We start from the raw sequence: 14,625 nt of genomic DNA, 5'->3' as shown, positions 1-14,625 counted from the left end.
GTGAGAATGTCAACAAACGAGCTAAACATAGACGGCCACACAACACTAGCGTTTCCTGGGCCATTTCTATCTGAGTACCTCAACCGTATCAACGTCGTAATACGTGACGTGTGTGCCATTTCTTCTCATGTTCCCATTGACCATAGCATGTTTCCATAGTCGGCTAATTTTGGTTTATGCTCAACTTCCACAGGCCAAGGGACAGCCCGCGGTTTTCCTGACTGACCTCGCCAAGCTGAAGCGTCAGTCGGGCGCCCGAGTGGCTCAGCTCTTTCCGTCACCGCGACGCTCCAAGTGCACCGCCCTCTAGCGGCTGACATCCATCATGACAGGTGAACTCTCACGTCAAAGCCAAGCCAGCCACAACGTAGGCAGGCAGACACTCCATCAATGAATATCACAACGCTTGGCGCTTCAAATGGTGGTTTGCCTCCGTGTGCTCCGCTTAAAGATTTGTAAATATTGAACAAGGTGGACGGTCAATGAATTATCGTACGAGTGCCCTTCTCTGCGATTGCCGGAGCCACCGACGCCATGCTTTCGGCTACCAGATTATCATACGCGAGTGCCCTTGTCTGCGAATGCCAAAGCCACCGACTCCATGCGTTGGCCTGTCGCACGCTCGCTCTTTTGTCTCTCCCTGGTCCAGAGTGACACTTGCGGCGGATAGAGGGGCCCATTGTTCTCGCTGAGATGTTTATCAATGAGACACAGAGGAACGCGTTGACAGTGAGAGTGACAGCAAAGCTGCCGGCCTAATCGCTAATCTGCCCCGTCTCGTTAATACTCGCCTATGCGCTAAATATTGCTGAGTTAGGCGCCGTTGGCACACCCGCGGGCTTTCTGGCATCGTCTGGAGCAAGTTTGGCATAGCTGCGCATGGGTTCGGCCGCCGTGCCCGCCGCCGCGGCCGGCGACGTCCCGGCCTCTCGGAGGCTGGCGCTGGACTGCCGCACGCTTCTCGACCATCGAGCCGCCAAGGGTAAGCGTGGCCTTCTACATCTGCTTCTGCATTAAGACTCGGATGGCGAGCAGACACTGTCCGATTGCAGTTCCCTTCCGACGCCGTCAATTTGGAGTCGTCTGTGGACTGTAAAAGCCCAGAAAGCTAACAAAAAAGGATGACTTGAAATTCAGCCAATGCTGAGGGTAGACTGTAACGCATAGAATGTCTTCTTTCTTCACATCAGTAAATGGCCCTCAGGCTTAGAAATGGCAGCCGCACGGTGCGTTGATAATCACTCGCAGGCACAACTTTTGTATTCTCACTTGCGCTCGCTTAAGTCGTCACGCTTTGTCATAAGCAACATTTTCACTGGATAACTCATCCAATTAAAATTCACACCGTCATGAAATGGCGTCATTTCACTCATTTGCTCGGGTTTATTCCATATAGACGTGTCGATGCATAGCGCGTGTGTGTGGGGGGCCTGAAGACAAACACGAACATCCAAGGTCATCCCGGCATGCTTCTCAGTGACGTTGCCTCGCGTCCCCCTTTTGTATGTGCGTGCGTGTGTGTGTAATTGATGGCATGGCGTGGCGTGGACACAGCCTCTGCACCAATCAACGTGCGCCTCCCCCTGCCTGGCTCTTAGCTCCAAGCACACGTGCAGGCAGGCAGGCAGGCAGGCAGGCATTAATCCCCAAGAGTGTGTGTGTGTGCGTGTGTGTGCGCGTGTGCAAGCGCGAGCGCACGAGTGAGCGAACCCGCTGAAAGCAAACACGAGCAGCGGCGGCGGCGGCAACGGTGGCTCTCTAGCATCACGTTCCATGTACGGTAAGAAGAAGGCATCTTATCGTCACTTGGGAGGAAGGCCAGCGAGCGTGACACGAGCGTGTCGCTGCCTGTTTGTCCGCATTCCCGCCCTTGTCGTGCATGACAGGAAGGCAGATTGGAAAAGCCGCTTTGAGGAAGCCTGGCTGCCTTGCCTTGCCTTGCCTTGCCTTGCCTTGCCTTGCCTTGCCTTGCCTGCCTGCCTGCATGCCTGCCTGCCTGCTTGCTTGCCTGCCTGCCTGCCACCCTGCCGCGTTTTATTTCTGTGCCAGCTCATCATTTTGCCCTTTTCCTTGCCTGCGTTGCACTCAGCCAAACTCTTTGGCTCAGCGGTCAGTTGCAGGCTGCAGCCAGGAAGCGTGCGCTGGTGCCGCTGTCCACCACCCCCACCCCCCCCCCCCCCCCCCCCCTCCATTTGTCCCATTTAATGGCATGTCTTGGCGAGCACATCATCGAGATTTCATTGGCCGAGGCGTCCGCTTCCTGTACAAAGTTCAGCGTGCTGCTCAAACATTGCGCTCCGAGACACCGTCCGAGGCGGTCAGCGCCGAGTGTTATCTGCCGCATCCTTTTCAACTCGACCTAGTTTTGCGACACTTGTGACTCATAATTTGGCCGCCTGTCATCTTGGGGTTTGTGTGTGCGTGTGGTGTCTGTCTGCCACCCACCCACTCTGCGTGAACGAAACTTGTCGGCCGAAGTGGCCGGAATGACACGGGTAGCCCATGTCCGTCTTCATCGTCGCCCTCTTCATCCTCTGCTCTTTCACTTGCTTGCCACAACGCATCTGCTGTGTCCTGAAGCAGCCTTTGAATTGAGGATGAATTTGCTCGTGAAGGTCGAGTGCCATTCCAAAAGTCACAGCTGCAGCGTTTGTCATTTTGTCTCGCCCGACAGGCAGGAATCTCCAAAGGTTTCTCTTTGAAACGTGCGTCCCGTGTGCTCTTGGCCCAATTTCCGTTCCCCTTCTGCTGCATCTTTAATCCTAATGGGAGAATGTTAATCTTACTTCCCAGGGGGGAAATGGATGTTGTAATCTGTTAATGTCGCTGGGCCAATATTAGGGAGATATAAATAGCCACGTGATTGGCTGCTTCCACGGGAGGGGGGGGATCGTGTACGGCTGCAGCTCTGCGTCCGATCGGGTCGGATCGGCACTAATCCACCTTGCTGAACTTTGAATTGTGTGTGGCCGTAGCAGATGTGTTTTGCTAAGCCTCCTTAAATGTGTGTGTGTGTGTGTGACATCTTGCATAAGTGCAATGATGGATGTCCTTCCTTCCATTCCTGTTAACTAATGGCTGCGTGTCGGCCAAAAGGCTCGACGGGCGGAAAGCAGAAAGCAGGAGGTGTGCAGAAAGTGGAGTTGATTGATATTGCCAGGGCCGCGCCGCGCCTCTTGTATTTCAGTCGTCGTGGCCCGGCCCGGCCCGGCCCGGCGAGCGGCTCTCCCTCTGTTGCCTCTGAAACGTTGACCCAGAAATGACACTTTCACCGCTGGACAGCCGACCGGGGTGCGATAAGAAGCTTTGGAGCGTGACTCACTCGGTGTGTCACAAACCCACCCGCTTATTCATTCAACTCTTTTTTTCTTTGACCTCCAGCACCTCTTGGTTTTTTGATGAAATGACCGTATGGCAGCGCAGCAGCAGGCTGCGCTATGAATAGATGCTCCGCCTCCTGAGCGCAATTTTGCGAAGAGCGTGCCTGTCCCTCAAAGCGCAGCCAGCCGCCTTCAAATTCTGTGACTCTGTCAAGGACGCGGCGCTTGGAGGCCCGCACCGGTTGTTTCTGTTCCGATACCTGTGAAGAGCACTGTCTGTTTCTGAAGCACGCCAGGACTGATTGATAATCTTCCTGATGCGTCCCAGTGTGGTGTTGTCATTTCCAGCCGCGATAGCAAGCCTCGCTGAAAGGACGGAAAAGAACTGCCCTTTGACCTTTGCGCGAGCTGCCCCTTCAAACCGGACGCGGCAACACTTCTCGGGCACATTCCGTGAAGCAGCCCATCGGTTGTCTGGGATTCTTCGGATTGTGTCTGCTCTCTTGCTCTGGCTCCCCTGAAGCCCCTCAGTGATGAGTCATCACTGCAGGAATCCTTCAACCAACCAAAATCTCGCAATCAGAGACTCCCAAATTTAGCAAAAAAAAAAAAAGCATAGCAATACTGCGACGTTTGTTCATTAGTTCAGAGGGAGGACTTTTTTGGGGCTTTCCAACTCCTTTTCATTTTAATAATCAATGAATAATTTTGCCGACTAATCAATAGATTGATTGTTTGAAATGTGTCTGACGTGTTCCAGGGGTTTGCGGTTGTTGCGGGGCTCTCAGGCCTCGCTACAAGAGGCTGGTGGACAACATCTTCCCCGAAGACCCGGAGGTGAGGAGCTCGGCGGACAACGTCTGTACCGACCGCCGAGCAAACGAAATGTTTTCTTCCTCCAGGATGGACTGGTGAAGGCCAACATGGAGAAGCTGACATTTTACGCCCTGTCGGCTCCAGAGAAGCTGGACCGTATCGGAGCGTACCTGTCGGAGCGCTTGTCCAGGGATGTGGCGCGCCACCGCTACGGGTGAGCCCGACCGACCGACCCGCCGGCTGCCTTCGGAACAGCTTTTGACGGCCATCCGTCCGACGTTCCTCAGTTACGTGTGCATCGCCATGGAAGCGCTGGACCAGCTGCTGATGGCCTGCCACTGCCAGAGCATCAACCTCTTTGTGGAGAGCTTCCTCAAGATGGTGCGCAAGCTGCTGGAGTCCGACAAGCCCAGTCTGCAAATCCTGGGAACCAACTCGGTGAGTGGGAAAAGCCGGACGTGGTTTTACTGGCGTAGCGCACGAGCAAGCTCCAAAACTTCCTTCTGACTCATTGGCACGCTTTGGGTCCAGTTGGCACCGAGCGGTGGCAGCCGGTGCCTTGCTAGTTATTGGCCTATTCATTTGCAAACATAAGATTCCGATCATTGATTTGAAGCTTTTTCGACAAGGACGGAGCGCTTTGTTGGCCTCTCGCGCTAGCTCTTGGTTGAATGTCGGTAAATATTTCATTTCGCTGGGTAGGCGTGCTGCTGCTTTGATAGCCGAAGCAAGTCGCCGATGTTAAGCGGACTTGCCTTGCAGCGAGGAATGAGGGCTCTTCTCGGCACGGGAGCTAACCTCGTTTTTCCATTCCGGGGGGCCCGCTTCGTAAACACGTGACCGACGACTTACTTTTGCGGCGTGACTCGGCTGAGAGGTTAATTCCCGCGGCGTTGGCCTCGCTCTGCTTAATTCTTCCAAGGACACACTGCTGAGCTCCTTGCCTTTTCCAATCACCGCAAACGTAGATGAGGAGGAAAACCAGCGACGAGGGACGGGATGCTAAATGTCAGCAATGTGGAAGGTTCACAAATGCTCTCCTAATCTTGTTCTCCTTTAGTTTGTCAAGTTTGCCAACATAGAGGAGGACACACCTTCTTACCATCGCAGTTACGACTTCTTTGTGTCGCGCTTCAGCGAGATGTGCCACTCGGGTTACGAGGACCCCGACATCCGCACCAAGTGAGCGCGACCCGCCTCGGCGTCAGCCTTCATCTGCATGAGCGGGGCTAACGTGCGCGTCGCTAAAAACGCCAAACGCGTGTCTCGTCCTCTCATCAGGATCCGGATGGCGGGCATCAAGGGCCTTCAGGGCGTGGTGAGGAAGACGGTCAACGACGAGCTTCAAGCTAACATCTGGGATCCTCAGCACATGGACAAGATTGTCCCGTCGCTGCTGTTCAACCTGCAGTGTAGCGAGCGCACGGAGAGGTAAATGTGGACGTTATGCAGATAGGAGGAAGGGCCAGAAGGTGAAAGCGCCCGGCCCGCACGAGATGGTCTCCCGCTGGCGCCTCGTCAACTTCCCTGCCCGGCCGGCGTAATGGCTGCAGGCTCGCAGATGGCGTTTGTTAATTCCCACGCACATGTTCAGACATTTTGCGCATGTCAACAAAGCGAAAGAACAAATCTTATTTCGGTCACGTTGTTCTGCTGCTTTGAACAAAAAGACATTTGGGGTCGTCACGAGGTTGGAAGGCGCGTGCGTCGGAAGCCCGACGAGGCTCGCGATGAATAAGACAAAAAACGGGCCAGCCCTTGACATGTGCCAATTCCCACGAATTAGATGTGGGAAAGGCTAATCCTTTCCAGGTTTACATCTTTCCCTGTCATGAAAACGTCCGCGCGGGACATTTCAACATTCTCAGACAGCGGAACAAATTGACAAACATGACGAAAAATGCGACCGCACAAAGAGCGCAATGTTGAGCTTTGCAAACGGTTGACCCTTGAACCGGCGCTCCCCACCAGTCGCTCGCCGTCTCCGTCGCAACCGTCAGACAAGGAGAAGGAGAGCCCGGCGGAGCTGACGGAGCGCTGCTTCAGGGAGCTGCTGGGCCGAGCCGCCTACGGAAACATCAAGAATGCCGTCACCCCCGTGCTCATGTGAGATGGAACGCCCGACCTCATCGGCCAGCTAAGCTTCCATTTTCTTTCCGTCCGTGGCTGTCCTTGTTTTTTGTCTGCGGTCATCCCTCCCTCCCCTCCCCTCCCTGCGTGGAGCAGCTGCCGCGTCGCAAGTGACCTTGATGCCGTTTGACGGCGTGGCATCTCTGTCAGAGCGCTGATGTCTTGGCGACGCTAATATCGTTGGCGTGACATCTTTCTTTTTTCTCCCCAAAGGCATCTGGACAATCACGCTCTATGGCAGGGGAAGACCTTCGCTGTGCGTTGTTTTAAAATCATCATGTACTCCATTCAGGTAAGCGCCGCCCGCCACGCATGAATTTTGAGCGCCAGGATCGCTGGTGTTTGGCTACGCTGTCGATGGGACGTGATTTCTTCTTCTTTTTTTTTTTTTCCTTTCTTTCCCCCTCAGTCGCAGCACTCGCACCTGGTCATTCAGCAACTCCTGGGTCATCTGGACGCCAACAGCAAGAATTCAGCCACCGTCCGAGCCGGCATCGTGGAGGTTCTGCTGGAGGCGGCCGCCATCGCCGCCAGCGGCTCCGTAGGTCAGATGATTGGACAGGCCCGCACGGAGGCGTCTGCTGTGTCGCTCACACGCTTTTGCGGACCCCTGCAGGTCCCACCGTGCTGGAGGTGTTCAACACCTTACTGCGCCAACTGCGTCTCAGCGTGGACTACGAGCTGACGGGCTCCTACGACGGCAGCGCCAACATCGGCACAAAGATCATCAAAGCTCACGAGGAGAGGCAGCTGCAGGAAGCCGTTATCCGAACCATCGGCGAGTGGCCTTTCGTCCTCCTCCTTTTCTTTGGGCTCTTTGCCACACGATTGACTTGCCATTTCTTTGCGCCTTTCAGGTTCCTTTGCCAACACTTTGCCCACCTACCAAAGGTCGGAAGTCATGCTCTTCATCATGGGCAAGATCCCTGTTCCCGGTGTTCACCCGCTGCTACCTTCTTCGGGCTCTTGGTAGGCGGCCCCTCCTTGTGCCACTTTTTGGAATCTGATTTTCTTCACGCTTTTCATCCTCTGCCAGGCCCGAGGTTACCAGGATGATTCAGGTGATGTTACTCAAGTCACTGGTGCAGGTAAGTGCGCACGTGACACCGTCGAGCGGTGGAGACGCTTCCGACCGCTTTGTCGTGGGTGCAGGTGACGGCGGGCTTCCAGACCACCAACATGCTGACGGCTCTGCCCAGCTCCTTCCTGGAGCCTCTGCTGTCGTTCTCCCTGACCGAAGACCCCGAGGTTCGGCTGCTGGTGCTCCAAATCCTCCTCAGTCTCATCGACAGGCACGACAACCGGCCCAAATTCTCCAACATGAGGTGCGTAGGCGGCGCTCGCTGGCTGGCTGGCTGGGCGGCGCTCGGACCTCGGCCTGACTCTGCTTTTGCAGTATTATCAGTGACATCTCTGTGCTGAAGCTGAAAGTGGACAAGTGCTCCAGACAGGACAACCTGTTCATGAAAAAGGTAGCGCGAGCGGTTCGGGAAGTCTTTTGGAGCGTGCGTCTCCAAGCCGTCCCTTCTGTCTGTCTGTCTGTCCGCGGCCAGCACGGCCAGCAGCTCTACCGACACATCTACTTGGGCTGCAAAGAGCAGAGCAGCGGCAGGCGCCACTACGAGAGTCTCTTTGCCTTGCTGGGTCTTCTCAGCGTGGAGCTGGCCAACGAAGAAGTGGTGGTGGACCTCGTTCGCCTGGCGCTTGCTCTGCAGGTATCCACGGGACGGAGGGGATCCATTCCGCAGGGCTTCTTACTCTCCTCCCCTCCCCTTCCTAGGACCTGGCTCTGTCCACGGATGAGGCGCTGCCCGTTTACAACCGCTGCGCAATGCACGCGCTGGCCGCCGCCTACCTCAACCTGATCTGCCAGCTCACCACCGTCCCCGCCTTCTGCCAGCACATACACGAGGTGGGCACGCCTAGCGTGGGCTGCCAGAGGTTCCCCGTCCGTCCGTCCGTCCGTCGGTCCGTCCGTCCGTCGGTCGGTCGGTCGCGCTCGCTCGCTCGCTCGACTCCTCTCCTTTCCCCTCCCTGTCAGGTGATCGAAGCGAGACGGAAGGAAAGTCCTCACCTGCTGCCCGAGGACGTCTTTGCGGATGTGCCCAGGTACGTCGGCGCCACACGTGTTCCTTTCCCCGTGACTCCTTCTCCTCTTTTCTCCCGGCCTCTCCTAGACTCCCCTCCTCGCTTGACAGAGTGGAAGGCGGCATGCTGTTCCTTCAGTCCAAGATCACGGAAGTCCTCGGAGGCAGCGGTTACAACACGGAGCGGCTGGCCACCCCTTACATCCCTCAGTACACGGGTAAAGGGAGCGGCTGACGCCTGCGTTTATTTGGCCGCCGCTTTTCAGCATTTTTCTTCTTTCTTGGCCGTGGGCGCTGCGTGCAGATGAGGACCGCCTGTCCAAGAGAAAGAGCATCGGGGAGACCATCTCGCTCCAGGTGGAAGTGGAGTCCCGAAACAGTCCCGAGAAAGAAGAGGTAGGAGCCAAAAGTCACCAGCGCGTAACCGTTGCGCCGGCTCAATGGCGGCTCCCGTCACGCTGCGTCTCTTTCTCTTTCTCCAGCGGACCCCCGCCGAGGAGATCACCTTTGAAACCTTGAAGAACGCCATCGGTAGTCACACTTCATAGCCCGTTTCACTGTCAGGCGGAAACATCTCGATTGCCAAGCGGTGGCTGTAAATGTTGATTGAGGCTTTATTGTTCTTGAAGGAAAAGAAACATCTGGTATTTGTTTCAATGCTGAAACATCGCTTCACCTTACACGGTGGCGGCGGCGGCGGCGCCGGCGCATTCCATTTGCTGCACTTGAATCTTGAATCGTTTTAGACCCGAGAGGGAGTTTGCATAGAGCGCCAAATGTTTCACATTTGACAAAGGAGGAGGCGACGTGCTCCAAGGACCTCATCTGCATCAATCAATCTCTCCCGACTGACCGTGTCAAACTCAATTAATCCTAAAGTCTTCTCTTTATGAATCCATTTTGATCTCCTCCAAAGTACTCGCGACATCAGAGCCAGATGTGTCCAGCATAAAAGAGCAAATGCTGTTCACGTCTCAGCCAGATGCTTTGGGTCTACAGGCAAAACAAAATGAATTGGCTTGTTCCGTTTGGGGACTTAAGCCCCTCATCATTTATGGTGTAATAAAACACTGACTAGTGTTGAGACAGCTGATGCTTGGCCCAGATAGCAGCAGGAGCCGCCGCCGCATCTTGCTGGAATCAGCTCAAAGATGGAAGCGTCTTAGGAAAACAATCTTGGAGCTACGAGTGAGACGTGGGTGGCCACGCAGTGCTTTTGCAAGTCCAAAAAGTTGTTTAGAATGAAAATGCCAGGTATCCTGTCCGGGAAGAATCACATTGCTGCTTTCCTCCAAATACTTCCATGGCTTGACTCGTTTCTGTCTCCCCCTAGTGGACAGCGTGGGTATGGAGGAACAGGAGCGGGAGCGGAGGAGGCAAGTGGTGGAGAAGTTCCAGAAAGCTCCCTTTGAGGAGATCGCTGCCCATTGCGGTGCTCGGGTACAGCAAAGACCGTCGTTTGATTTTTTTTTTTTCTTTCTTTTTGATTTTTTTGGTCCTCTCTGTCTCCGCTATTTGTCTCACCGCCGTCGTTTGCTGTTTTGTCTCGCTCAGGCCACGCTGCTGCAGAGCAAACTCAACCAGATCTTTGAGATCACAATCAGGTGAGCCACGAGCGCAAAACGCCGTACGAGTCCGTTTCCGAGACAATGACGGCCCCGTGTGTCCTCTCAGGCCCCCGCCCAGCCCGTCCGGCACCGTATCGTCCGGCTACGGGCCGAGCCAGACTCGCTCGGTGCCCATCTACGAGATGAAGTTTCCCGACCTTTGCGTGTATTGAGAAGGCAAGGTTACTCCACTCTTCTTGTTGTCTTCCGGGGCAAACCTTTTTTTGGCGAGGCGGGGCAAAAAAGAAAGAACGTGCCGCTGCTGCAAGCCAAAAACTTTGATAACAAGCCACATTTTGTCAAGCTCGCCATGTAGGAATGTTTTGGACAATCTTTTCCATTTTCTGCACTGATTTAATATGGGTTGGGTTTTTTTTGTTGCAGTGCTGACATATTGCCAATTCTCTCATCGTGCGCGGCCATGATTTGATCCCTGTTTATTATTTTTCACATTCCTTTTTAACAGTAGGATAAGAAGTCACTCAACAGCTCATTGTGAGTACAGGGTCCCCCCGGCATAAAGCGTTCAAATCTTTCAGCTCGTGTACAGTCAACATCTCAACATCTACTCCGAGTGTGCGCGTGTCTGTCTGTGCGTGCGTGCGTGCACACACGTATCTATTTTATAGGAACTCAAATTTGACGCTCCGTCTGTCCCCCGTGCCGACTTCCCTCGAATCTCGTCCTCGTTTGCGGTCGTGTCGTGACTCTCCGGTCGTTGCAGTTTGTCCACCACCAAGCGTGACCCAGCCACCTTACTCGTGTCAGTCATTTTGTCGTCTAGTTCCGGATAGCTCTGTCGACCACGTAGCGCTTGTGCAGGTCCGAGACCCCTTCTGTGAACTTTGCACTTTAAAAACGGGAGGACCTTGTGACAAAGGCAGCTTGACTTTTTGGGGACGGAAAAATGCCTTAGCGCTCGCTGCGTCCGTCCTGTCCTGACCTGACCTGACCTGTCCTGTCCTGTCCTGTCCTGTCCTGTCCTTGCATGCTCCTGTGATGTGTTAGACAATAAAAGTTGCCAGTCCACAGAAGTTGCCCTTCCCTTGTCTTTTTGCGGTCAGACTTAGCCCTGCCGTGCTTAAAGAAATGGATTGAATTGACAAAACCAGAAGGCTACGACCAAGCGTTTTCCCGCTGGCGTTTTTTGTATTGTTTACAAACGAAGCCGATGTCAGGAACTCACTGGCATTTTTTATTTGGTTTACAAACAAGGCCAATGCTTACTAGCCTAGTCCACAAAGACGTCTCCTTGTCCCATAGCCAGCACATTAGTCAAAGCTTTGGGCGGCCACATCAAATGAGGCGTAGGCCCAGATCTGGGCTTGAGTTTGACACCCAATTCGCTCAGTCGAGACTTTCACAACAAGGAAGGAGAAACACAAAGACCAAAAGCCATTGATAGCAACATGCAAAAATCAGCTAGCCGACGATCCTCTGCACATCCTTGAGAAGAATGTCCCCGAAGATGCCGGTCAGCGATCCCTGAGCATTCTTCACCCGGCCGTCTCGGGGACTCCCCCGCTTCCTCTTCCGGGGCCTCGCCGGCGTCCGATCGGCGTCCTTGGCGCCGGGATGCCCGCGAGCCCGAGGCGGCTCGCTCGGGAAGGCAGAGCCTTTGAAGGCTTTGCGCTTGGGGAGTTTGCCCCACGGCGAGTGCCTTCGCTTGGCGCTTTTGTGTCCCGGCTTGGGTCTGGGCGTCATGTTCCCGGGGGGTTTCCCCCAGCGGAAGTGCTCCATGGAATAGCTCCTCTCGACATGACGAGAGCCCGCTCGGCCTTCCCGGCTCCCGTTCCCGGAGGGCAGAGTCCAGCGGAAGTGCTCCACGGGGTACGAGCGCTGCCCTTCTGCTGCCCTGGCCTCCAACGTGGAGAGTTCCTTTTCCTCGCTGATGCTGAGCGCCGGACGCCGCATCTGGCTGGCTGACTTGCAGAGTTCCAGGCAGACCTGAACGGAGGCCATGACAGAAAACACAGCGAGAGTCAAGAAGATTCCATTCCATTCCACCCGCCGACCCTTCACGACTGGCGTTTGAGGTGAGACGGAGTGACGGACGGACGGACGGACGGGCAAGGTGCGGTTGAACACACGTTGGCAGATGAGCTCACCAGCAGCCTCCCCCTGTTGGTATTTTTGCAGACGGAGCACTCTGAGCCCAAAGCCGGAATGGACAAGAAGGCCACCAGCGCCACCGACAACCAACACGGACACTCCATGTCCCTGGGCTTCAAAAGAAAAAGCAAAGCGTCGAGCCGGACAAATGGCATCCGTGCCAGGTAGGTAGGTAGGTAGGTAGGTAGGTAGGTAGGTGTCTTGCCTTTTTGCAGTGCAACAACCCACCCACATCCATTTTGACAACATGTAAACCCCCCAAAAAGCAGCTTTTGTTTCATTCGAAACGCTCTCCCTCTTATGTTGATCCCACTGAACTCTAAACATTGACGAGCGAGCGGCTTTGACTGGAATACTGCAGATGGCTTGCGCAACTGCTTCAGCTCTCCCCACCGTGTCTGAAAATGGTTACGTTTATTAACCATGACTACATTTTGTAGAAGAAGAATATAGCTACGGAAAAGCAAAGCAAGCATCTGATTTGGCACTCATCCCTGCTAAGCAAAAAGAGGAAGGCGACATTTTCCTACCGATTCTGGTCGTCCTGGTTTTGTCTTTCTTTTTGTTTGTTTGCGCCCTAGAAATATAGTTGTTGTTGTTTAAGCTCCTATGAGTTTTTCTTCCTGGTGCGCGGCGACTCGTCTCCTCGTCCTCGCAGCTGCCGTCAGCTCGAGAGGCTCTCCGCGCTCTGCTCCTTTTATAGAGCTCCTGGAGGCCTCGGGGTGGGCGGGTGGGTGATTGGGTGTGTGTGCGAGCGAGCAAGCAAGCGAGCGATGGACGCGAGGGATCTCCCACTCCACGTGGGCGGGGGAACAAAGCATCATTTTCTCTCTCTCTCTCTCGAAGCTTTTCTTTTTCTATCAGCGTGGTGACTTGACAGTTGACCTGCAGCCGCTTGTCACGTTGCCACAAGCACATTGTTGTTAGTCGTGTTTCATATTCCCTATGTAACATCTTCCCAATTGTATGACTCGGCTGCTCAAAGTGGACCGGGACAAGCTCCAGTTCACGCACCACTCAAGCGCTTTGGAAAAGGAACGAGGTCAGAATCCTTGTCACGTCATTTTCCTCTTCCAAAAGGATGACTTTAACGGCATTGTTAATTTGCTTTTCTTTCTTTGAAGCAAACGGTGAAATGAAAAGCTTATGGCCGATCCGTTCTGCTCTAATTACCGAGAGCTTGCGTTCCCGTTTGATATTGCGTCCGTTAAAGCCGTGCAAAGAACAACGCACCCCTTGGCCCACGTGGCGCCTTCCAGGCCCAAAGCTTGCTCACCTTACGTAAAGGACCGCCATTAGCGGCGGCGGCGGCGGCGGCACAGTGTCTTCCGGAGGAGAACGCGCTGTTCGGAAACCTGACTATTGATCTGACCCCTGAGTTTGATTTTGATGAGCGGTCGACGGGAGAATATCAAAAGCGATGTGCGCCGCAGTCCCGAGCGATTTTCTCAAAGACTTTGTGTAAAGGCAACAGATGGTGCAATGCGGTCGTTGTCACACGCAAGTTTTGAAAAGGACAAAAGCAAAGGGCTTTTGGCGCTTTCAAAATACCTCATCGAGCGAAAACCACCGTTTGTTGGAGCCGTATACGATACGTCGACGCGCATTCGTGTCGTCTCAAAAGCGAGCGAGCGAGCGAGCGACCGCATGCCGTTTGAGATTTGATCTGAACAATCCAAACAGCTTGACAAAAATAATACACTTCATGAGAACAAGAACAATGTCATTAAATAGATTGTAAAAACACATTTTTTTGTTTGTAAGCCTTGGCTGCCTGGGGACAATCTAATTTGAGCAAAAGAATGCTCCAAGGAGAGAATGAGTCTGTTTTCAATTGACATATTTAGCTAGTTAGTTGAAAACAAAATGACCCTGTGGGAATGTGAAACTCGATAATGCGAGTTCTTTGACCACATTTCCAAATTCTTAGTAATATAAGCAAAGGTAATGATATGGTTCATTTGGGTCATTTACGTATGTGCTTGATATATTTTGTTGTCCACATGTTATTTGGAGAAAAATGTGATTATATGCCACATACAAAGAGATCACATGATGATGTATTCCTTTGACATATTTAATGATGATAACTTTGTTGCTTTGAATCCCTCTTATAAAGTTTGTGTGCACGTACCTCAGGTGTCGGTATTAAATGTAGCGTGAAAACAAAATATTAGTTTCTCGTAAAAGCGAAGCTGAAGCCCACGTTTACAGGGCACGTAAACGAGAAAGAACAGACCGTAATGGTCAGCACATGTTGGAGTCCATTGCACGTGTGAGCCCATGGTTGCCATCATGCTGCAACATCAGAACCTTCTGTTGTGCTGTGAATCGCCTGCCAAGAGCAGTCACGCAGACACATCGATCATATTTGCTACGTCCTTCTTGCCGCAATCTGCTTATGTACGCTGCTTTCATCGTCTATCAATTTGAACGACAGGATAGTGCTTACAAGTACCACATTTGCATAGGATTGCACTTCAAAAAGAGACAAATGAAGACAATGGTTCATTCATTGCGACTCCAACTTGATCAGCAGGTGGCAGTAGAGTA

At 53.5% G+C, this 14,625-nt stretch overlaps 2 protein-coding genes across 6 annotated transcripts; one reads left to right on the top strand and one right to left on the bottom strand.

The window, feature by feature from the left end:
* Positions 1–733: 733 nt before the first annotated feature.
* LOC148381290 (protein EFR3 homolog B) lies at positions 734–10,994 on the top strand. Of its 2 annotated transcripts, none has more exons than XM_088361857.1 (23): positions 734–982; positions 4,081–4,157; positions 4,223–4,350; positions 4,424–4,574; positions 5,197–5,318; positions 5,418–5,567; positions 6,108–6,242; positions 6,480–6,558; positions 6,676–6,811; positions 6,883–7,044; positions 7,124–7,235; positions 7,303–7,354; positions 7,419–7,591; positions 7,663–7,738; positions 7,820–7,981; positions 8,047–8,178; positions 8,308–8,375; positions 8,444–8,571; positions 8,658–8,749; positions 8,836–8,884; positions 9,687–9,803; positions 9,844–9,957; positions 10,028–10,994. In XM_088361857.1, exons 1-23 carry the CDS (start codon positions 880–882, stop codon positions 10,105–10,107), a joined length of 2,598 nt encoding a protein of 865 aa, XP_088217983.1. In that variant the 5' UTR covers positions 734–879; the 3' UTR covers positions 10,108–10,994. The 2 variants fall into 2 exon arrangements, with proteins under 2 accessions (XP_088217983.1, XP_088217982.1); XM_088361856.1 differs by having other exon boundaries at positions 747–982; positions 9,687–9,793; positions 9,908–9,957.
* Positions 10,995–11,134: 140 nt separating this feature from the next.
* LOC148381289 (uncharacterized) lies at positions 11,135–13,631 on the bottom strand. Of its 4 annotated transcripts, none has more exons than XM_088361952.1 (3): positions 12,603–13,625; positions 12,051–12,185; positions 11,135–11,907 (listed from the first exon to the last, which is right to left on the bottom strand). In XM_088361952.1, the coding sequence occupies exons 2-3, from the start codon at positions 12,174–12,176 to the stop codon at positions 11,383–11,385; spliced, it is 651 nt and encodes a 216-aa protein (XP_088218078.1). In that variant the 5' UTR covers positions 12,177–12,185; positions 12,603–13,625; the 3' UTR covers positions 11,135–11,382. The 4 variants fall into 4 exon arrangements, with proteins under 4 accessions (XP_088218078.1, XP_088218079.1, XP_088218076.1 ...); XM_088361953.1 differs by having other exon boundaries at positions 12,069–12,185; positions 12,603–13,615; XM_088361950.1 differs by having other exon boundaries at positions 12,051–13,631.
* Positions 13,632–14,625: the final 994 nt, after the last annotated feature.

This window comes from Syngnathus floridae, chromosome 19 (assembly GCF_059516105.1).
Source record: "Syngnathus floridae isolate MCC-2025c chromosome 19, RoL_Sflo_1.0, whole genome shotgun sequence".
Lineage (NCBI taxonomy): Eukaryota > Metazoa > Chordata > Actinopteri > Syngnathiformes > Syngnathidae > Syngnathus > Syngnathus floridae.
Note: the sequence above shows the minus strand (reverse complement) of the source record. Positions and strands in the feature narration are given on the sequence as shown.

Bases quoted from the DNA above. Each gene is read 5' to 3' on its own strand.
- LOC148381290 (XM_088361857.1), top strand. From the start codon at position 880: ATGGGTTCGGCCGCCGTGCCCGCCGCCGCGGCCGGCGACGTCCCGGCC. The intron at 5,568-6,107 runs GTAAATGTGGAC...GCTCCCCACCAG, and splicing joins TGTAGCGAGCGCACGGAGAG to TCGCTCGCCGTCTCCGTCGC. The intron at 9,804-9,843 runs GACCGTCGTTTG...TCTTTTTGATTT, and splicing joins CGGTGCTCGGGTACAGCAAA to TTTTGGTCCTCTCTGTCTCC.
- LOC148381289 (XM_088361950.1), bottom strand. From the start codon at position 12,548: ATGCTTGCTTTGCTTTTCCGTAGCTATATTCTTCTTCTACAAAATGTA. The intron at 11,908-12,050 runs GTGTGTTCAACC...GCCTCCGTTCAG, and splicing joins TGGTGAGCTCATCTGCCAAC to GTCTGCCTGGAACTCTGCAA.